The 24519-nt window shown below is 32.8% G+C and overlaps 1 protein-coding gene across 1 annotated transcript in view; it reads left to right on the top strand.

Annotated features, from left to right (window-relative positions):
• PHIP (pleckstrin homology domain interacting protein) overlaps nt 1-23263 on the top strand; it is a 123761-nt gene extending 100498 nt beyond the window's left edge. The window contains exons 30-40 of the mRNA XM_069488863.1: nt 976-1131; nt 2488-2608; nt 5736-5861; nt 9012-9081; nt 9294-9344; nt 9608-9757; nt 16157-16309; nt 17108-17271; nt 17719-17978; nt 18512-18709; nt 22510-23263. Coding sequence (XP_069344964.1) covers nt 976-1131; nt 2488-2608; nt 5736-5861; nt 9012-9081; nt 9294-9344; nt 9608-9757; nt 16157-16309; nt 17108-17271; nt 17719-17978; nt 18512-18709; nt 22510-23147 — 2087 coding nt within the window. The 3' untranslated portion in view covers nt 23148-23263. The remainder of the gene's footprint in view (nt 1-975; nt 1132-2487; nt 2609-5735; nt 5862-9011; nt 9082-9293; nt 9345-9607; nt 9758-16156; nt 16310-17107; nt 17272-17718; nt 17979-18511; nt 18710-22509) is intronic.
• Nucleotides 23264-24519: the final 1256 nt, after the last annotated feature.

Genomic DNA, 24519 nt, shown 5'->3' with positions numbered 1-24519 from the left:
AGAGCTGTTTAGAAGTACAAAATATCTTAATCTACTTGTTAACTATGTTACATGGCTTGTCTTCTGGTTTTGTTTCTCCCCTTTGTGAAAATTTGAATTTGAAGTCACATTGGACTGTTGTGACTATGAGAGAAATGAAGCTGATAAGTGTAATGCCTTGGGTATTTTTTAAAATGAATAAGTGATAATAATTTAGTATTTTATTTCCTACCTAAACTGAGGAGTGTGGATTTTTGTTGTTCTTTTTCATATACACATTCATATGCACTCATATAGTTCTAATTACAGTTTATAAGGAGGAAGAATTTTGATTATATACAACCAGTGGCCTGTTTCCCAGTGTTTCTCTCATGACATGTACTCCAATTTCTCTGATGAAGTGTAGTCCAAAGGAAAAATTATTTAGCATATTTGTAGAATTTTTTGTCACTACCACTCTCAATGATGCTCTCACCTAAAATGTTAAAGATTGAGGCTTGCAGAAGGCATCCTTCACCATTTAAGAGCAACAAGCTTAGGAATCATTTGTCAGTATTCATAATTCTCTCTGTTCCTGCATTCAAAAATTGAGGCTTTGATTGAAATATTCCTGAAAAATACTACTTTAGTTCAGTTTCACCTTGTGTGTGTTTTATGAAAGTAAATATGGCAATTAGTTTATAAAATGACTTAGAAAACTTTGAACTATATGCATCATTGTATAGAAATTATTTCTCCACTTTATAACTTGGTTATAGAGGAAAATTTTCAGATGTAATTATCTAGAAATTATTTATAAATTTAACATCTTTTTGAAAAATTTAAATTGTATTTACCCTTGAAACATACTTTTCTTTGTGAAAGTAAATATATGTATCATATCTTTACAAAATATACTTTAATTTTGTGACAATATTGATTCTGCTTTCTAAAGGTAACCTAAATATTTATAAGTTACCATATATTTTCACTGATCTGCTTCTCTGTGTATTTCAGCTGTATTTCCTGAAGAACTAGGTACCAGTGTTCCTTTAACTGATGTTGAATGTAGGTCATTAATCTATAAACCTCTTGATGGAGAATGGGGTACCAATCCCAGGGATGAAGAATGTGAAAGAATTGTTGCAGGAATAAACCAGTTGATGACACTAGGTAAATAACAACAACATATAGGTATGGAAAAAGCTGGCAGAAAGCAAAATAAAAGAAAAATACTATATTCAAACAAGATTTTTTCCCCCAAAATATCATAAGTCAGCAATTTTCAAACATTTTTAAGTGGAATCTTTTTTTAAATGAGGTCTTACACCTTTAAATGAGGTCTTACACTATTTAAAACAGTAGTAAATGTACTAACACTCTAGCTGAATTTCAAAGTGAAGGCCTCCTAGAAATGCCAGGTATCTCTAAAAAACCTGGGTCCTCCACAATCCAATTTTAAAACCTTTGACATATTCAAGCTGATATGATATGAATTGGAGGAGGGGGTTTGAAAACTGAATTATAATTATATGGATAACTGTACCAATTTTCCCTAATTATATGGATAACTGTACCAATTTTCCCTAACTGTACTTAATTTTCCCATACACAAGAGAAACTTTTTAAAGAGAAAGAAAAAGGTGTATGAATCTCTTTGCCTCATTTGAAAAAAATAATAATGACCACAAAACTTGATTATCTGAACTCTAGACTTCCAGAGTAACTCTAGACTACTGCGGTGGTGTATAACAACCCACTCTGTCAGTTAAGGAATCAACTTCAAAGAGTCTAGGGAGAAATTAACATGAGTAAAAAGAGCTGAAGACATAGGAGACCCAGGTTGGAGGATATTCAAATCTGAAGTCCTTTATAAAATGGCAATGCTGTATAAAAATAACCCTATAAATACTATCTTAATAATATGTTTAAGATAGGAAGTAGCTTTATATGTGAATAAGCAAAAAATTGAGACTGATCTTAATTAAATTCTAGTTTTTGCTCTACCATTTTAATGTGTACCATTAGGTCAGTGATATGGAATCAAAAACTTCCGAATGTTTCCTCCTCTTTACTTGCCTGATACGTCCGTGAATAATGTGAAGTTGAGATGAGGTGATAAGTTTAGAGAAAGTCAAAGGTTACATCTGAATGCAGCGTTACAGTGTTATTGGTAGAATGGCTGTGTCAAAAACATGATAATGTGCAGATTGAGGAGTGGCCAGCTATGAATTATAGAATTGCATGTGTACTTAATAGGTCACATTTATATGTTATCTGTCATTTCTTTCTCCTAGTGAATCTGTGAATTAAAAATGTCCCTAGAATTCTGCAATGTAAATGTAGACATAAAAAATGAGGCTTTATGTCAGCTAAACTATATGTATTTTCTATGAAAAGACAGTGTCAGACTAATAGTTATTAGGACTTTTAAGATTAGGACTTATTAAGTTTAAATTTAAGTAGAATTATCCTTGGATTATTTTAAGCATACAAAAGTAAATTTATAAACTTATTTATTTATTTTAGATATTGCCTCAGCATTTGTGGCCCCTGTGGATCTGCAAGCCTATCCCATGTATTGCACTGTAGTGGCATATCCAACGGATCTAAGTACAATTAAACAAAGACTGGAAAACAGGTTTTACAGGTTAGAACTATTTGATATAGCTACTACCAAAGGAAAGCTAAGTGATCCTTTCACCCGTTTAGTGATCTACTATAGCAGTGTTTTCTCAACTTTATGTGTATACAAATGCACATACGAATCCCTTGGGGATTGTGTTAAAATGTAGAATCTGATTCAGTAGGTTTGGATCAGGACTTGAGATTTCTGCATTTCTAACAAGTTCCCAGTAATGCTGATGCTGCTGGTCTATAGACTACACTTGGAATGCAATTCCTGGATACAGTTTTTCCTAGATGCTGGTATGATTTGATGCTCACTGTCCTCATATTGTATTTTATAAAGCAAGACAAAGTGTTTAATTTTCTCCTAGATAATGTTAAATATGTGTTTCTTCATGGATTTTTCTTACATAATAGCAAAAATGTATATTTCATTTTTATTTTGTTTATATTCAGCTTATCAATACTTAATGAAAAATGAAATTAGAAAAGACTTAGATAATTTTTCATAGTTGTAGTTTAGTGTGAAACAGACAAGAGTTAAACAACCCAGACATGATTTCAGTTAAATTGATTTTTTCTAGTTAATTTTGATAAACATTGAGTTCTTAATCTTGGATAGACTTTGTAGATTTATTGCCTAAAATGTTTTGTCAAAAAGTGTATATAACTCTATAGTTTTCACATAATACGATCACGTTTTTAGCTTGGATTTTTCTCATATGACTTTTGCTTAGCAGGCCAACAGCATTTTAAATTCATATAACATTGCATTAAAACTTTCTTTTTGTGACCAGTTTTATATTACGGCAGTCCTTTCCATTATTTTTCATTTTAACATAGGAAAGTTTTATTCATATTTTGTACTCAAATATTTTTCTATATAAAATGTGCCCTTAGTTCTTCTTATTATGTACCTGGCATCAAAAACACCATTTGTTACTCCTTATTGACTAACACAGGGTTTCTCAGCAGCAGTATTAGCAGCATTACTGACATTAGGGGCAGGAAAGTTCTTCATTGTGAGGGGCTATCGTATGCTTCTCTACCCACTAGATGCCATAATAGCCCAGCCCCCTAGTTGTAAAAAACAAAAATATATTTAGACATTGCCAGATGTGTCCTGGGGAGTAGAATCATCCCTGATTGAGAACCACTGGAATAAAGAAAACTAAGAAATTAGACTTTAAGTTCTGAAGATGTTTCTGATCTTGTTAGGTGTACTTGCTGTTGCTTCATTGATATTTGTCAAACGCATAGAGATGAGAAGGAAATACCCTATGATATATGCCTCCCAGCCCTCAAAGTATATATCTTTAAGTCTTTTTCAATAACACGTGTTAGAAGTTTAAGAGAAAAAAAACAGAGAAGAAATTCTTAACTACATTCCTTTCTCCCTAGACCCCTAAATTGCCAAAGGTTAGGAGTTAAGCCTAGTTAGAACAAGACATGAGAGGATGAGAAGGAGAGAAGGAATTGTATACACTAGTTATTGGACTATAGCTAGAAAGATAAGCTGCTGGCATCTCCCAATATTGTTGTATTTCACAGTTACACTATTCAGTATGACAATTGCAAAGGTGTACTATCCCTACAGTGTCCGACTTACGATGGCTCAACTTACAATTTTTTAACTTTATTGTGGTGCAAAGGGGATAAGCATCAGGAGAAACTGTACTTTGAATTTAGATTTTTTCCTGGGCAAGAGATGTACTCTTTCATGATACTGGGCAGCAGTAGTAAGCCACAGCTTACAGTAGCTCCCAGTCAACCACATGTTTGCAAGGGTAAACTAATACTCTGTAGTGTACTGTGTTGCCAGATGATTTTGCTCAACTCTAGACTAATTTAAGTGTTCTGAGCATGTTTAAGGTAGGCTAGACTAAGCTATGATGTTTGGTAGGGTAAGTGTATTACATTAATTTTCAACTTAGATATTTTTAAATTATGATGGGTTAATCAGGATGTAACCCCATGGTTAGTCAAGGAACATCATAATACAGTATATTTTAAATAGGCTATTTTGGCATTGACATAGCTTTTTAATCAATTTAGGGAAAAAATCTTTTAGAACATAGTACATAGTAAATATATTTATTAGAAATCGACTGTTTTCCAATCTGATAATAACTCAGTTATAAACCTGAGTTATGTTCTTCTTCAATACAGTGACACCTTCATGTACTGTTTCACTGTTTAAAGCTATTTTGCTTCCTCATTTTCTCACTGTTTTTAGACTTCTTAGAGTTTCTGTTTTTCCTCTCTGATTGTTAAACTACTTGTCTTGTTAAACTACTGTCATCACTTTGTGCTCCTGGTATTAACATAATGGCTTATTTTACACACAATTTTCTATATGATACACTGAAAATGTCTTTGATTCTGTTATTAGAATGAGCTCATGAATCTATTTGAAATGTACAGAAGTTTTTCTGTATGCTTCTTTATCCACAGTTATGTATTTTTTTATTCCATATAATTGTATTTCTGTTCACAAGTCAGTAAGATTTTCTGAATGTTTTTTATGTTAATTCAGGCCACCTATTGAATAGTATTCTCAGAAATTTTCTTTGGATTTCTCATTACTTTCAGAAATAAAATAAAAAGCACCAGAATTTATTTTAGCATTGTCAATTAAGTGTTCAGAAAAATAATTCTCAGATTTCTTGGTAAAGTATCACACTCACCATGTTTTTATGTTTTTATATCTCATAAGTGGGCTGTCAGTTAACTTTTCATTTTTACATGTCCTTTGACTACCAGTAATGTCATTAGATTGAAATTACTTGTTTTCTTTTTTGTGTAGAAGTCAGAGGTGTTTATTACTAAAAAGTGACAGCATACATGACCAAATATGTAAAGCAAAAACAGAAAATTTCTCCTATAGCCATTCTTCCTCCCCAAAAGAAGACACTGTTAATAGTCTGGTTGGTGTATTTCATTCCAGACATTTTCTATGTGAATACATAATGTTCCTTTTTTTTCCCCTAACACAGATGGGGTTATGCTTTTTTGAAAATGGCTTTTTAAGATGTGAATTTTGTAATTGATTTAAGACTAAAATTGAAAGTCAAAATGTCTTGGTTTTAAATTGTGTATATATATTTCCAAATATGAGGTTAAGACTTCTGTATTTTGTTTTTTTGAAGGAGAGTTTCTTCCCTAATGTGGGAAGTTCGATATATAGAACATAATACACGAACATTTAATGAGCCTGGAAGCCCTATTGTGAAATCTGCTAAATTTGTGACTGATCTTCTTCTATATTTTATAAAGTAAGTTATTTTTTCATACTTAATTATAATAGTAATAATTAATGACATTTTAAAAAGCAAAATAATTGAGAATATAAAATGTCAAAATGTAAGATATAAGTATTTTTGATATACTTAATGTCATATACTGTCACATAAATATAGTTTCCCTTACAATAGAAAACATGTATTATCTGTGTCTGAAGAAGAAACATTTAGTCCATTGGCTAGTATTGATTATGGAATTACAGTTGTGTTCTACAGTTAAAATAATTTTCTTAATCCATCTGTTGGATAATAATAATAGTAAATGTTTATCAAACACATAATGTTTTTACCTATATTAGCTCTTCTAAGCCAAATCTTACAGTGGGAGAGATCATTATCTGAAATTTCTAATTGAGGAGACTAAAGCTTTTAGAGGTTAACTTGACTAAGGTTGCACAGTAAATGAATGTCTGCCATCTGACTTGAAAACTTTTTATCTAATATCATATTGCCCCTGTCAAGTTTATGAACAAGTATTTAAGTTTTCAGCAGGAAACTGAATTTAACTTTTAGGATTCTTTTCCTCAAAGTCCAGTTTACTTCCTCATTCATTAATCCCACAGCAAGAGTGATAAGTATAATATATTAAGGCAGAAGCACTTTTCCTTCCTTATCTTAGGGATTTTATATAGCCCTAGAATGAATTGAGCCTTCTAAATTGAAGCCAGAGAAGTGAATTATATGTCTTGTACAAAAGACTGCTCTGATTTCATATTACTGTTACTCATATTGCATAATTTTTTCTGGTTAAGAAGAGGTAACAGTGTATTTTATTATCAGATACTCAGCTGTTAACAGCTTTTATTTTTACACAAAGGGGTTATTCAGGCTTTTTTTTTTTTTAAACCATGTACAGCTTCATTCTCATTACTGAGTATAATCTTAGGGTCCCTTTTCCTGGGAGTAGTTAGTGTTTTTTTACTAAGGAATGTAGGTTATTTCAGTACAAGAAAACACCAAACAAAATTAGTAAGGTAAAGTTTGTGCCTATTCTCTATTTTATGCTTTGAGAAATCTTTTGCTTTCCAAATGATTTGGGGGCTATTATTGCTATGGTTTTGCTTTTCCTCAGTGAAATTAGTAATTAAGCATCAATTGTCCTCTGACGACTTCTTTGTCTTAATTTTATACAAGTATGTACATGCACATGTCTTTTTTCAAAGAAATACAAATCAATAGAATCACATGATGTATGTTCATATTTCAGTGAAATAATTTAGATGAAAATTATTTTTACATTTGGAATAGTCTATGAAATGCATTTCTTTCAAATAGTTACTTTGAAATGCTTTTGAAATGCAGATTAATGTAATATTGAAAGCATTTATAGTATGTATCTCTAAAAATAAATCTTTGGCATTTTTTAGATGTGTGTAATTTGTTAAAAACCAGTTTGGACTGACATTAATTTTCAAGATTTAAAATATTTCCTGAAATTTTTATTATTGTACTTTTTTTTTTTTTTTTTGAAACAGAGTCTCACTTTGTTACCTGGCCAAGAGCCGTGGTGTCAGCCTAGCTCACAGCAACCTCAAACTCCTGGGCTTAAGCAATCCTCCTGCCTCAGCCTCCTGAGTAGCTGGGACTACAGGCATGCACCACCATGCCTGGCTTATTTTTTCTATATATATTTTTAGTTGTCCATATAATTTCTTTCTGTTTTTAGTAGAGACGGGGTCTCTTGCTCAAGCTGGTCTCAAACTTCCTGAGCTCAAATGATGCACCCGCCTTGGCTTCCCAGAGTGCTAGGATTACAGGCGTGACCCACCGCACCTGGCATATAGTTGTACTTTTTAACGGAGTTATTGACAAAATTTCAAGCAGTTGATATATACAAAGTAAAGTGATAGGTATTTGGAGATAGAAATAACAATATTTTTACTCTCTTAGTACAGTTTCATAGGATAGATAAATCTATAAGTAACTGTAATATAAGGAAAACAGATAAGTAAAAGAATTGTATGAAAGTGTAGATGAGGTTGGGGTCACATCTGGATATTGTGGTGGGAGTTTAGATACAGGGAAAAGTATGTTAAGATGTTATAAACAATGTAGATATTGATAGATCGAGGAGAAGTTAGATAAAGCCATTCCAGGGATAAGGAGCAGCTTGAGGTAGGAAAGTAAAAAGTTATTAAGGGTAATATAAATTTTGTAAAGTAAGGAGTACGTGAGTGCAAGTCATAATAGAGATACAGTGCTGTAAATGTGAGTTGGGACCACATGGTGGAAGGCCTTGCGTGCCAATCTAAGGAGCTAGACTTTTAAAATATGAGCTCTGGGAGCAAGGGCTATTGCAAATGCTCTAACATGAGAATAACATTTTTTTACACTATGCCTTAAAAATACTAATTTGACTGTAGCATCTAATATTAATTGACAGAGGAGACAAAAAGCATAAATAAAAGATTGGCTGCTACAGCTGACCAAGTGATAGGTGATGAGGGCTTAATTTATGATGTGAGAAAGGGACAGATGCAAGAGATTTTTAAGGATAAAATTCGTAAAGCAAGGGTAGGAATAATGAGAAACCAAGATTCTTATTACTGTAAGAATGGTATGCTGTTAACAAAAAAATAGAAAGGAACAAGAGTATTTGGGGAATGCCAGTTATATTTCGACATGTGAAATTTTAAGTGATGATAGGATGCTTAGGAGAAGGGTCAGGACAAATTACAGACACTTAGAATTCATTTACATGGATAAGCCACAGATTTGTAAAGTTATCGGTGAAAAAGGTATAATGTCGAGAGAGAATGACTAAGGACAAAATTTTCAGGAGTACCTGCGTTTAAGAATAAAAGAAAGAATCGGAAGGCAGGGGATGTATTAGCTTTCCCTTGAAGTCTGAAGAATGGAATAAGCACAGCAGTGACCTGAGCAAGACTGGAAGATGAGAATTGGGTTTGGTGTAATGAAATAGTCCAGAGTGAGAGGCTGTACATAGAGTGGAGGGGACAGGGTCATGTGTGTGTGCATAGGGTATTGGAGTCAACCAATGGAAAAAGCAAGCCTTTAGTATCAACGTTTATCTTAAAATCTGGTTTTAGGAATAAATTCTAAAAGAAAAAAAAATCTCATGTCTCTAATCTTATATATTAACATTTCCTTCTTGTTATTTAGGGATCAGACTTGTTATAACATAATTCCACTTTACAATTCAATGAAGAAGAAAGTTTTGTCTGACTCTGAGGTAGGTTATATTTCATTATGATTACTACATTGCTATTCTATATATAAAAACTACACGTTGTAGTTTTCAGGTAAAAGCCATGAATCAGTAAAGTACCCCAGGATATGTATTACAGGTTTTCCATTGTGTAAAGGAAATAATTGCTAATCAAACAACTGTAGAGTATAATGAAATCTAGGATGTTTTATGATTCATAAATTCTTGCCTCAAAGGAAGAAGAAAAAGATGCTGATGTGCCAGGAACTTCTACCCGAAAAAGGAAGGTAATATAGTTTTTTTTGTTTTAGCAGAAGTACTTTATATGAAATAAAATGAATTGAGCTTTTTTTTTACTCTTAGCATTTTTAAAGACATTATTACTTCCAAATTAGTTGCAATTACAAAATGCATGTTTCTCAGAACTAAGTAAATGATATATGTTTTCTTTTTTTTGAATTTGTATGTATCCCAATTATCTAAGACTGCATTAAAAATACAAATTTTATTGGTGCTATTTTATTAAAATATTTGAACATTTTTATTTTAGGACCATCAGCCTAGAAGAAGATTACGTAATAGAGCTCAGTCTTATGATATTCAAGCGTGGAAGAAACAATGTCAAGAATTATTAAATCTCATATTTCAATGTGAAGATTCAGAGCCTTTCCGCCAGCCAGTAGATCTCCTTGAATATCCGGTAAGTACTATTGAAAATATTTTGTTTACCTGTCACTTTGCTATATATCTTATAGGGGACAGTTGGCTATTTTATTATTGTTTATGATTATAGTTTATTTCTTTATTATTTTATACATGTTCTCATTATTCATGTGGTTATACAGAGAATATAAGTTGAATAGTGTGATAAAATGGAAGGAGCCCTGAACTAGACTCCAAAGGATTGGGTTATGGTCCTACCTCTGTTCTTACCAGTTGTGCAACTTGGAGTAAGTCACTTAGTTTTCCTATCTGAATACTTTTTTATTGTTTCTTTTCTTCCCCACACTAATTTGATAAATTTATTATAGCAATTACCTAGGAATAAGAATAATAATATCTACTTCCTTACAAGGTTATGGAGATGAAATGAGAATATGTAAAAATAGTTTTTAAACGTGAAGCACACTATATACAAATGTAAGGTGGCATTATATATATTTAGGTTATACCAATGTATGATCTTTATGGAATACATGGTAAAAAAGAGTTGAGTAAACATGATCCAAGTATTTATCTTGGCATGTAGTCATAGCAATTTCAATTTAGTGTAAAGTGATTTCTTACTCCCTTAGTAAGTTATTAAAGGTTGTACAGTTCAGATAGCATTCATGGTTTCAAATGAAAATAAAAGATGTTTTATAAGACATCATGACCTAGACGTAGTATTATCTGACTTTATTATCTGTTTTTTACATGTATGTTCTAACTTGCAGTGATGAAAATAGAGATATTTTATTAAAAGGTAAATATCATTAAATGACTTTTTTCTTGTCATTTAAAAAACCAGCAACATGGAATCTTAAATGTGGAAGAGAAATCTTTAATTCTAGCATTGTGATAAATTGAGCTAACTTGAACTTCACCTTCCAAAAAACCACTGGAAGAACAGAATGAATGCTATAGTCCTCTGGTTTTTGGTTCTTTTTGTTTTTGGAACCGGTGGATTTCCCTTTGTTTCTTGCAAGCTCAATATTTTTTTAAAAATAAGTTATAATGTATGCATTGCTTATAGGTGTTTGTATTCTGCACTTTTCCCAGAAAAGAAGAGATAATTTCAAAATAAGCCTTAATGTTTAGAGATTCTAGAAGCGTAAGTATTAACACTATGCAGAGGCAGTTGAGGCCTTGGGCAATGGTGAAGAATGAATTTGGAACTGCGACCCAACCCTAAATCAGGACTGTTGAAGGATTGCACCTTGAATGAAAAGAAAGATAGAATAATGCCTTCCACAAGAAAGATAGAATGCCGCCTCCCAGTGGCTCTAGTGTCAGAGGAGAAATCTCCCTAAGCTTATTTTATACATAGATTTAGAATCCAAATTCACACTACCCTGGTGGTATAGAAATTTATCATGGGGAAAAAAGAACAGTCCCTACTGAAGATGAGTTAATGATTAAAACAAAATCACCAACTATATGAGGGAGTGATCCACCATATTTAAGACAACAGAAACAACAAACAAATATTAGCACCCTTGATAAGATTATTCTGAAATACTACACTTCATTTAAAAAGAGAGACACCATTCGTTGTAAGATGATTGTTGCTATATGTACCACCAAAAAAAAAAAAATGCTACCGATTAAGCTTTGATAGATAATTTTGGTTAAAGAGATAAATGAAAGAATAAGAAACATAAGGGGAAAAAAGACCTTATTTGAAGAGAAAAGAGAGTAGGGCATTTAAAACAAAATCAACTAAATATTAGAGTTCTGTAAATGTAAAATCACTGAAATTAATCTTACTGGGCAGGTTTAAAAACAGATTAGATTTCTGAAGAGACAGTTAGTACAAGATCGAAAGAAATTATACAGAATGCCACACAGAGATAAAGAGATGAAAAATCTGAAAGAGAGATTGGGATATGGTGGATAGAGTGAGAAGGTCCAAAAGGTACCTAACAAAAATTTCAGTGGGAGAGAATAAACAGAATGAGAGAGGGGCAATATCTGAGGAGCTAATTGCTAAGGATTTTCTAGGGTTGACAAACATTAGACAAACCATGATTTCTGAGCAGAATATATAAGAAAACAGTCTTTATCTAGAATAATAGTTTAAAAAATCAAAACTTCAAAGACGAAAAATGTTAAAACAGTCATACAGAAAAAATGGAGGAGACTGAGACTATGCTCCAACCCACTCATTTTATTGATGTTGAGGAGAGCTCAGTTCTCCAAAATATGTTAGTTATTTATCAGTAAAGCCAGAAGAAGAGCCCATATCCCTTATAGCCAGTACACCCATACGTGATATTCTTAGACCATAACCAAATGAATTTTTATATTAAAAAATCGTTCACTTTTCAAACTTAGGGGGGAATGTATAAGAAGGCAGTCATCTCTTAATGATTTAAAATAATGAGAACAATATTTAGCAAATATTTAGAACCTGTCCTTTTCTACATGTTAACATGTTAGTAGACAAAAAGTAGTCTTAAAATAAAATTTTAATCTCTTGTGGTACTTCCTGCTGAAGATGTGTTGTTTCTTCATTATTGTCACAGAGGAGAAGAGAAACTTTGGCTAATCTGCTTTTTATACTTCAGAATTAAGTATATGTTAACTATCAGCCTCGCTTTAGCGGAATATATTTAAGGCAGATCCTGTACCTCCTACTTAGGCTTTATGTGAAAATATTAGTTTGCATTTTGAGTTTAATCAGATATTCGAAGCAAGATGTTAAAAATTAAACGTTTGATGGAAATTAACATGCTATATATTTTGTCACATTTATTCAAGAGGTATGTTGAGCAGCTACCATGTACTGTACTAAATGGTGGAAGCCTAAGATGTGAGCCAAGAAAAATTAAGTGTTTCTACATAAATTTTACTTTTAACCAAAATTTTGCAAAACATTAAAAAAATTATATATATCATTATATTTTCACAAAATCTACAAAGTTTGTAAAACCAATAATGCCATAATAATATCCAAGTAATTATAGACTGTCAAAATGGTTACCTTAAGAGGATGGAGCTGGTCTTATCATTACATAAAGCAATTTTATAACTACCTGGTGGGGTGGAGGAGGCTGCAACTGTCTTTAAGAATCTAGGAATGTAATCTTTGGAAGGCGTTTTTTAAAATGACTTCCACTAATGGTGAATTTAATTTCTGTAAAGGCAAAGCCATTACAGGTTTGGTACTTAAGGTAGACTGAACTATACATAGTACACTGGTTTTGCCAAAATCAAAATACTGCTAACAGGTACCAAGTCTGATTTTGTTGCATGGTTTTATAAAGTGGCTTTAAAGTCATTTATAGGTGAGACATTTAAAAAATGGCCAAGGTGGTATAATTGGACTTTCTGGGTTAAAATGGAGTAGACATACTTTTCCTTATTCCTCCTAAGTAGAACTAAAATTTGTGGACACTGTGTATAAAACAAGATTCTGAAAGGTGGTGACAAAATGACAGAGTGGGGACTTCAGTACTAACACTGTACTGAGTTCCCTTGGTTTGCTTTTTGCCTTACATACTCCACTGTGGATACTGGAGAACCCATCAACCTAGAAATAATAATGAGCACTGACCAAAAAAACCTTAAGCTTCTCTCTAGCCAGAGGTCCAAGAAAGAGGCATCCTAGCAACACAGAAAACTTAAGACAATAACTGCTCTATTCCAATAAAATACCATGGAAAAAAATGGTGGCCCCACCCCTTTCCCACCAATAAAGGACAGTGGAGACTCACCCTCACTAACCTCAAATATCAGTAGAAACCATGAGGTCATCCTAGACTTTCACCCCGACCTGGCAGTAACCAGGTCAGGTACCTCTTCTCTATCCTCATTGGGGTGGTATCCGTGGCCTAGTGGAGAGTATTTAGGACTTTCACGGCTTGTCAGAAGTATTAAAGCCACTCCCCATAGTGTCACTGGAGGCCATGTAGAAACAATAACAAGACACTCCACTTTCCCAGGCTAATGGGAAGCCTACTAAGGAGTCTGAACTCCTGTCCCTTCCTGGCAGTAACAGGGAAATCCTCCCCAATTCCTTGGGTGTCAGTGGAGACCAAGTAGAGAACCTGGACTTCCACTGCCAACCTCTGGAGTAACCAAAGCAGTGCCCCACCCAGCCCACCAAGGTGGTGTCAGAGGAGACCTCATAAAGCACAAGATTTTGACAAGGTCCATTCTTATACCCCAAATATACAGGTTTCACTCAAAAATCACTTATCATACCAAGAACTAGGAAGAGCTCAACCCGAATGAGAAAAGGCAATCAACAGATGCCAACACCAGGATGACACAGATGTTAGAATTACCTGACAAGGATTTTTAAAATAACATCATAAAAATGCTTGAACGGTTAAAAACATACTTGAAAGAAATGAAAATACGAGAAGTCTCAACAAAGAAATAGAAGAATTAAATGGAAATAGTAGAACAAATTAATTCATTGGAGAGAACAGAGGAATCAGTGAATTTGATTAAAAAATAAAGGGACGAGAGGTTTCTATACTTCACTTGAATTGGTAAAATGTTATACTTTTTGCTTCAGTTATAATTTTAAAATTGTCTAATCGAAGCAAAAATGATAACACCATCCAGTGTAGGTCTCAGTGTATATAGAGGAAATATTTATTGGGAAGGTAAAGGGACATAAGGGAAAGTTTCTGTACTTCACTTGAACTGGTAAAATGTTAACACTATTCAACATTGATAATTATATATAAATATTATAAAATACCTAGAATAACCACTCCAAAAGCTATGCAAAGAGGTACAGTCACAAATGCTATAGATAAATCAATTTGGAATTGAAAAACTGTTTAACTCAAACGAAGATTGGAAAAAAGTAAAAAACAAAAAGCAGAACAAACAGAAAATAAAAAATAAAATGACACACTTTACTAAAATCATAGAGTGTGTTTCCAACCACTGTGGAATCAAACTAGCAATCAGTGATAGAAAAATAACAGTAAAATGTCAGAGCACTTATTAACTGAACAACACGCTTAAATAATCCATGGATCAAACAAGGCTCTAGGGCATAGGGGTGGTCTCTGGTTGTCTGGTCCTGGCCCTAGGGAGATAATGGTTTGTGTGAGATTTAGAAAAGTAGGTGGTTAGGGCTATACACTTGAGATTGACTGGTTTATTATATGAAAGACATGTTGTCAATGGAGCCTTTTACTATCTCTAAGAATTGGCTAGTCCTAGAAGAGGCAGTTTTTCCCTTGATCTGTAAGACCCTCAAATGGACCAGAGCAGAGCCTGATTGGTCCTGTGATCAATAAATGCCAAATAGACAAGATACAGAATGTGAGGGGGAAAACAAACAGACATTATTCATGATAAAATCTCTAAGAACACTAAAAGGGAACTTCCACAACTTGATAAAGAACACCCATTTAAAAAAAAAAAAAACTATAGCTAACATCATGCTGAATAGTGATAAACTGAGTGCTTTCTTCCTGAGATTGGGAATGAGGCAAGAATGTCCACTCTCACTATTGCTATTCAAGGTAGTGCTAGAAACTGTAGCCAATGCAGTAATGCAAGAAATGGGAATAAAGGGCATACACGTTGGGAAGGCAGAAATAAAAATCTGTAAAGGCAATAATCCTGTCTTATATCGTAACTTCTTTATGGTCAAACATGATAATAATTTAAACTTGATGGTGCAAAGTTGTTACCCTTCAAAAAATGTAGTTATTAACACATACAGAGAGACTGTTGAAAAGGTACAGTACTGTTTGTTCCTATCAAAAGATACCATATTCTGATAATTTTCTGTTGTTCTGCTGCTTTCACTTTTCTGTTTTTATTGTTTCCAATCTGTTGCTTATTTTATACACAACTGACTAGGTGGAGACCTTAGGTGATTCTACTTCTCCTCTGTGGAGTGAAGTGCATAGACTTTGTGACAACTATTTACATTCATAATTCTTGATTACTGCAAAGCTCCCAATTGCAGGACTGAAGTTGAGGTTACTAGAATTCAGGCTTCCACATAAAGGGGATGTTGGCATACTTCCATTGTTCTTATTTCCTTATTTTAAAATATGTTACAGTTGTGTTTCAATGAGTCAATAATTTTGGGGATTTTAGATGATATAAATTTTTATTTTAGTTGTAGAGCTGAGCTTTTTCATTATTCTTTTAATTCTCTTTTTCCAACACAACTCCACCCTCCCCGACTCCCAATGAAAAAAGAACTAATGTGTTCTTCAATGAGAAAAGTCCTGTGTTGATTCCAATGAAAGAGAACATGAAATAAATAAAAATTGTTAGAAAAAAGGTAGCCTTGATGAGAGAAACAAATATTAATAGATCTAAGACTTGCACTTGTCACAAAAATCCTATGTGAATTCCTGTGCTGAGAAGCAGTGCTTTGTGGTAATAATAATACCTGTTTTCCCTCTCCTAGGACTACAGAGACATCATTGACACTCCAATGGATTTTGCTACTGTTAGAGAAACTTTAGAGGCTGGGAATTATGAGTCACCAATGGAGTTATGTAAAGATGTCAGACTTATTTTTAGTAATTCCAAAGCATATACACCAAGCAAAAGATCTCGGGTATGTGATTGTTTTCTTTTATGATTAAATTAGTGGAAAAGTGTGCGAGATAGCTAAATATGGCTTTTATTTAAAATTTAGATCATAATTAACTTTCTGTTATGTTCTCAATAGTGTCCTAGTGGAAAAAATAATTTACACCTTTCTACTAAGCCCCTTCTGTGAAATAACTTTGATGTCATTTTTTGATGTTTAGGGGTGGTTACTTTCCTTGAAGTAGTGTAGTTGAATTAGATACCGTACATGAATTTTCCTGGTGTGTACTAGAGCCATTTGAGCTTAACTTTTCCAGCTATTTTCAACATTTATGGAAAGAGATATTTTTGTGAATGATATTAGTAAATAAAAATAATAAGTAAAGATATAAATATCATTTACCTCTCTCTGGCCAGTCATGACATCACGAAGGAGTGATATATGGAAATGAAATGAGAAAGAATAGATGCTACACCTAGGTAGCAGTGGCAAACAGGTTCAGGCCTTCTGGGATAGTTTCGGTATGGTAGAGTTCACTCACAACAAGGAGTTTTGTCTGTATAAGCCATCTGAATTTAGAGCAGGACTTTTAAGAATCTCAAAGCTTGGAATATTCCTAATCTAAACACAAAAATAATTTAATTGTGAAAAGCTTCAGTTTATACTTTCATCGAAAGAAATTAAGAAAAAAAATATAAAGCAATATTTAAATTAAAAAATATTTATTAGAAAGGTATTCAAATTACAGTATTTACTAAACACATTTTTCTTTGAGGAAAGTTTGAACACAATGTTGTTGGGGTTTTTTTTTCCTTTTAATAGATATACAGCATGAGTTTGCGCCTGTCTGCTTTCTTTGAAGAACATATTAGTTCAGTTTTATCAGATTATAAATCTGCTCTTCGTTTTCATAAAAGAAATACCATAACCAAAAGGAGGAAGAAAAGAAACAGAAGCAGCTCTGTTTCCAGTAGTGCTGCATCAAGGTATTTATTTTCTTTTAAATACCACTAACTATAATTTTCATCTAAATGATAGAACTTGGTGTTTTTTAATACTTCCTTTACTATTCCCTATATTGCAGAATGGTATATTTGACATGCAAGTTCCTAGGATGTGGAGGATTTTTAATCTTTTAACTAAAGCTATACTAGTGTAAGTGCTTAAATTCAAACTGCTAAATCTATACAGTAAAACAGCATTTTTAGGATAGTGATGGCATCATGCTTTCCGTCATATAACTTTAGCATTTACAGCGATCCTTCACTAAATATTCACTTTCCAAGGCTCACAACCATATGAAATCCACTACAAATCTCATATTTTAACATATTTCATAATAGTACAAGTATTGAATCCAACAGTATTATAAAACTGTTTTATTCATACACATAGAGCTATAAAAATGACTAACAGTGCTATTTTATTTACAGCCCTGAAAGGAAAAAGAGGATCTTAAAACCCCAGCTAAAGTCAGAAATCTCTACCTCTCCATTCTCTACACCTACACGATCAATACCACCAAGGCACAATGCTGCTCAAATAAATGGTAAAACAGAGTCCAGTTCTGTGGTTCGAACGAGAAGCAACCGCATGGTTGTAGATCCAGTTATCGCTGAGCAACCATCTACTTCTTCAGCCACAAAGACTTTTATTTCAAAAGCTAATACATCTGCAATGCCAGGAAAAGCAAGTAAGACTCAGTTACAGTTTCTAAATTGAAATGTGTGGTTTGATTTTTTTTTTTTTAATTTGCCAAGTGAAATATACTGGGTTTTAGTAATTTTCAGGAAACACTGTTGTTTGTGTCTTACTCATTGTTTTTCTTATTTAAAAAATTTTGTTTTTAATAAGAAAACGAAATTTGAAGTTTAGGTTAGTATAGAATAATGCTTAAAAATGGCAACTCTGATCCAAACTGCCGGAATTTAAATCCTAATAACCTCACTTGCTAGCAGTTTGCCTAGACTAGCCTTCAAAATCTTTAAATGACTAGACAGTTTCTAAAAACATTGAAACTATTAAGAATTTCTAGTTGGATATATTGTTTTTGTATTAGAAAATAGATTTTCTAAGGAAGCTTTAAGAATCCTTCAGGTTTTGTTATCTTGACTAATTCAAGCAATTCAGATTAAAAGCAATCCCAATTAAAAGCAATCCCAACCTTCTTTCTTATTTTTAAATTCAGTAACTCTTAGGTTTTAATCGTTTGTATGTATGTTTTAGTACTGGAGAATTCCGTGAAACATTCCAAAGCCTTGAATACTCTTTCAAGTCCTGGTCAACCCAATTTTAGTCATGGCACTAGGAATAATTCTGCAAAAGAAAACATGGAAAAGGAAAAGCCAGTCAAACGTAAAATGAAGTCATCTGTACTCTCAAAGGCATCTACTCTTTCAAAGTCATCAGCTGTCATTGAGCAAGGTAAGGTATTATTTGTATCTTTCAGATCCTTCTTACGAATGATGCTTTTGTTTGAGTTAGTATTTATATCTTCTTTTCAGGTGTCCTACTTAAATGCCACACAGTTCTGTATTAGTTGATAAATTTTGTGTGAGACATCTAAATTTGAAGCTTTATGTCAAAAACAAACTGTATTGTTATTAAAAAGATAAGAAAAACTATGGAAATAAAAACATTCTAGAATTAAAGTCTTTTAATATTATAAAATAGTTTCCAGCATCATTATTACAAAGCCTAAAGAAGTATATCCTCAAAGTTTAAATTAAATTGGGGGGTTAACCCAATGTAGCATTCTGTATTTTTCTAGAAAAATGTTTGTTATTAGATCACAAAACATAACACACTGACCTTTACTAAATAATTTATCAGGATTATCTATAGTAAGGCCTCTATTCTAGTATACAACTTTTGACCCCTTTTAGTTATGCTTCCAAGTTCTTGCAACTGCAGAATTTTGTTGTAAAGTCTTTATGTTTGAAAGATGGAGATAGTAACTGATAAAATATACTATATGATATGTTAAAAAAATAAGGCTTGGCAGCAGACAGCTTAATAATAAGCATTTTGTATCATGACTTTGCAGTGAATCTAAGACATTTCCTCTTCGTTGTTTTCCCCAGAAACCTCACTCAAAATTTAATTTCTCTATACTGAAATGTCCTCATTTTGGTTAATGGCATGGTGATAAACCCATCTACACATAAGCTTAAAATAGGGGAGTCATCCTAGCCTTCTTTTCAGCAACAGAATCTATTTTAACAGTCTTTAGTTTTTGTTGTTTCTCCCCCCATAACAGCTCTGAAATCTATTCTTTCCCTCTCTTCTCACTTCCGTAGCCTTAATGCAGGCCACCTACATAATTTCTAGCCTGGACTATTTTCTTGGTTTCCTAACTTGTTCTTCCTGCTTTAGTTCTCAACTCTTTTTTACCTAGTCCATCCTCCACATTGCAGCCAAAGTGATCTTTCTGATTATTTCTAGCACATGTACACTTGCATGTGCGCGCGCACACACACACGTGCACACACACACACGCACAAAACTAAAATCCCTGCTTGCCTTCATATCGTATATGCAGTCAGATTTTAATTTTTTTGGGTCTGTTAAACATGGCTATTACTTGGCTTTTGCCTAACATTCCAGGTTTCTTCACCTTCTTTCTCCCTTTTATATCCTAGCCATCCTAAACCACTTGGAAGTTCCTGAATATCTTTATTTTCTTCCTTCTTTGAATGTCTTTTTTTCCTACTGGTTTAATGGTCTCTCCTGTTAACCTTTAATGTCTCATCCGAAGTATCATCTTCTCCAGGAAGCTACCTCCTGGGTGCTTTGATAGAACCAAGCACTTCATTCTTCATGTTCCCAGAACACCCTGTTCATTACTTTTTGTGATACTTATAATATTGATAGAATTATCTTTTTTACATGTCTCTATCCCCAGAAGAATCTAGGTTCCTGTGTTTAATTACTTATTTTTTAATCACCATTACATAATGGATAATAAGTGTTTGAATAAATAAGCAAATTACTTTGCATGTGAGTGTTTTTCATTTTTCATATTTGCCTCCTTTCTGAAATGAATTTAGGGTTTTGAATAGTATATTGGCCTTGCTTTTGTCACTCCAGAATCCTAGAGAAATCAAATGTATATGATGAATTGGTTCTAGCATTATAATAGAGGAGGTCTGGTCTCAGCCAATTTGATTTATAGTTTTTGAGTATTACAAATACTCAAGAATATCAGTACTGTGTAGACACAATTTGCTATTAAATAATTCATTAACTGTGATTTATTACAAATATTGACATCTGGATTAACTATTAAAATCAAGAACAGTGCTGTCCAATGGAAAGAAATACAAGCCACATATGTAATTTTAAATTTTCTAGTCACCATCTCTAGTAAAAACTAACAGGTAAAATTAATTTTAAGATATTATATCTACCCCATTTTATCCAAAATGTTATTTTAACATATCAATATTTTAAAAGGTACAATGCTTCAGTATTCAAATTGGAATTTAATTAAAAATTCAGTTCCATGGTTATATAAGTACTTTTCAAGTGCTTAGTAGCTACTTGGTTAGTAGCTACCTCATTGGACAACAACACAGATCCAGATCAGTGGTTTTTAAACTTTTTTTTTTAACTTCTGAATTCCCTTTTAAGAAAGCTACATAGTTCCCTATTTTTTTTAGGTTATATATTATTTTATAAAGTTGATGAAACCTATAGTTCTTTCTCCAGAAAAATGCACCTAGGCATATTCACACAAAGTTCTGGACCATTTCAAGGAGTTCATGGAGTCCTTGAACCCTATTTCTGTAGTGGGTGCTTGTACTGGATATTTAGAACCCTTGTCAGTACTTCTAATGTGAAACAAAAAAGAAGTATACAGAATCCTCAGGCAGTTTAAGTATAATTGTTTGGTAGGAAATACATAAGTACTTTATGCTTACACCCATGTTTCTCCCCGCCTCCCAAACACACACAGTTATAGAACCACTAATCTAAAGAAAATTTAAAGGTTAGACCACTAATCTTTCATACTATGGAGTTCGGGGAATGAGGGCTTTGTCTTTTCCCTCTGCTATTGTTTCTGGCCTTTGGTGAGTCTCTAGACCACTTTTTTCTTATTTAGGAAGTACAATACAAACCCATGACAAAAACTGCCAATTATAAAGAAATATTCTCTTTAAAAGCAGTTTACATCTCTCTATGGATTTCCTTAACAATATTGCATTGTAAGTCATCTGCCATAATCAGACAAAAAATTTTAGAACTTTGGCAGATAAAACAGAGTTTACTGATAATTCATGCATATATGGCATCTTTTTGCTTCATCCAAAAGAGTCATAGCATTTTTTTTCACCACAGAAAGGTAGTGCATGGTCTCTAGATGCTACAGATTTAAAATGTGATCTCCTGTATTTTCTATTTTTTTTTTTTATGAAACATAGTATCCTTTATTATGGAGTTTGTTACAGTGAAATTTTAATCATAATAATGGTGGTATACACAGTGGTTTTAATCAATACATGCAATCAGTATTATGATTATAAATCAGTCATTTGCCATTCAGTTACATAAGGAGATAGTACTATTCAAAGGGTCTGTGAAGAAAAACTGCCATTTAGTAGTTTTTTAACCCTCTTTAAACAGTTCCAAGGACAAAGTTTGTGACCAAGAATAACTTATTTCTACTCTTAGGATAAATGAAGAATGTCAAAGCTGTGGTAGTTTTTACGGGGAATAACTGATATAAATTATTCCACCAGGTGTGCTCCCAAACCCCTTGCATATGAAGATTAGGAGGGGTCATTCTTTGTACTTCCAGGGGATCTAAGGAAATATTTAGACTCTCCTCTGATATTAGAGAAATTATTGTCACATTCAGAGGGGATTAAATAAGAGAATTATTTCATTCTTCTCTCTTATTCTTTGTTCTTTTGTTGATAAAATGATTAGAGGAAAGCAGCGGGATTAATATGCTTATTTGTTCAGATTACCAAGTTACAAGGTCATGAATTTTATGCTAAGATTATTTTCCATAATTGAGCTGCTTGAAGGTAGGAATACCAAAAACCCATGTTAATGAGTTAAACAATAAAATGCTTTGTTATTATTAAACTCTATACAAATAAACAAGGTTATTTTGTGTAATGGAAACAATGTTGTCATACATTAGAACATATAGTAAAGGTATTAGGAATAGGAAACCTTTGAATTCCATGTATTAAGTGTGCTGTTGTTCCTTTTAGGAGATTGTAAGAACAATGCTCTTGTATCAGGAACTATTCAAGTAAATGGCCATGGAGGACAGCCATCAAAACTTGTGAAGAGAGGACCTGGAAGAAAACCTAAGATAGAAGTTAATACCAATAGTGGTGAAGTTATACAGAAGAAAAGGGGTAGAAAGCCCAAAAAGCTACAATATGCAAAACCAGAAAATTCAGAGCAAAATAATATGCATCCCATCAGAGATGAAGTGGTTCCTTCTTCAACATGCAGTTTTCTTTCTGAAACTAACATTGTAAAGGAGGATTTGTTACAGAAAAAGAGTCGTGGAGGCAGAAAACCTAAAAGGAAGATGAAGACACAAAAACTAGATTCAGATCTCATAGTTCCTGCAAATGTTAAAGTACTAAGGAGAAGTAACCGAAAAAAGACAGATGATCCTATAGATGAGGAAGAAGAGTTTGAAGAACTCAAAGGCTCTGAACCCCACATGAGAACTAGAAACCAAGGTCGAAGGACAGCTTTCTATAATGAGGATGACTCTGAAGAGGAGCAAAGGCAGCTGTTGTTCGAAGACACTTCTTTGACTTTTGGAACTTCTAGTAGAGGACGAGTCCGAAAGTTGACTGAAAAAGCAAAAGCTAATTTAATTGGTTGGTAACTTGTACCAAAATATTTTACTTCAAAAATCTATAAAGCAGGTACAGTTAAGGAACAAGTAGAACTAAGGCTTCTGCTTCCTTGCTGCTATGGTGAATTAGGGAATGTTATAATTTGATTTGCAAAAAAAAAAAAAAAAAAAACCACACTTCTTTCACTTCTTTAAATGAATATATATATAAATATATACATATATATTTTAAATGTTTGCTATTTATTGCCCTTAGATAGGTTACGCATTTCCACATTCATTTCATTCACTGTTCGAAACAAAAGAAATTAAGGACCTATAATGAATTCCTGATTTATTTATGGAAAAGACAGTTCTGCTACATTCTAAAGGAGCATAATATTCCTAGTGGTAGAGCATTTCATGTTAAAATGAATTATTTTTGACCAAGGTACATTTTTATTGATACAGAAGTTATGCCCCTAGGAAGACAGGTGTCACACAGAGTAGCAGTGAATTAAGAAATGTGTTTCCTCTAAAGATAAATATAAAATTCCCTCCATTTGATACCCTAAAACTTTTAATTATAGAATATTCATCAACAAAGTATCTAGAGGAGGCTTTTGCTTTATTCCATTTCTGCCAAACTTAAGAGAAAGTGTACTGAGGAAAAGGAAACATATCCACATTGGAAAACATTTGACTGTCTAATTTTTCAGACCTTGATTCTTATATCAATCACTCAATCTCTGTTTATTGTGCCAAAGACTGAGAATCAGTGCAGTGGAAAGCCTGTTTTTGACTGTCAGGACAGCATACACTTTTCAATATTGGAAAGGCTATGTATTCTAAAGAGCAAGTTATTAAAGAGTTATGCTGAGATATATCTTTTTTTGGTACTAATAGTAGAAAATAATGCACTGGTGGGTCCTTTGACAGAGATGTTTTAGAGAAAATGTTTTAAGTGGTTAAAGGATTCAAGGAAAATACAGGAAAAAAGGTATGGGATTTGATGTTTACTTGTTGATCTGGATTAATGTCATTTCTCAACTTTAGACATATCTAATACGCTAAAATGACTTACAAAGAAATGTGTCTGTGTGTGTATGTGTATATATTGATAAATGGGTATAATTAAATATATATACAAACACATACTTATAAACTATTACCCAGGTATAAATTGTTTTTTCAGGATTTTTTAGATAGTGGTAGAATAAAAATAATTTTAAAATGTCATACTTTATAGTTTAATTTTAAGGGAAAGATTGGTTATTTTCAATTATTAAAGGTTAAAATAGGCCAAATCACTTTTTATGCAATCATGTTTTATACAGTGGTCTCATTGCACATTGTGTTTTTTCTGCACTTTTTACGGTATCCTTATCACGCTGGTATGTCAATATACACCCTAAAGAAAAAC

This window comes from Eulemur rufifrons, chromosome 15 (genome assembly GCF_041146395.1).
Source record: "Eulemur rufifrons isolate Redbay chromosome 15, OSU_ERuf_1, whole genome shotgun sequence".
Lineage (NCBI taxonomy): Eukaryota > Metazoa > Chordata > Mammalia > Primates > Lemuridae > Eulemur > Eulemur rufifrons.
The sequence above is the reverse complement of the archived record's forward strand: the minus strand, read 5'-3'. Positions and strand labels throughout refer to the sequence as shown.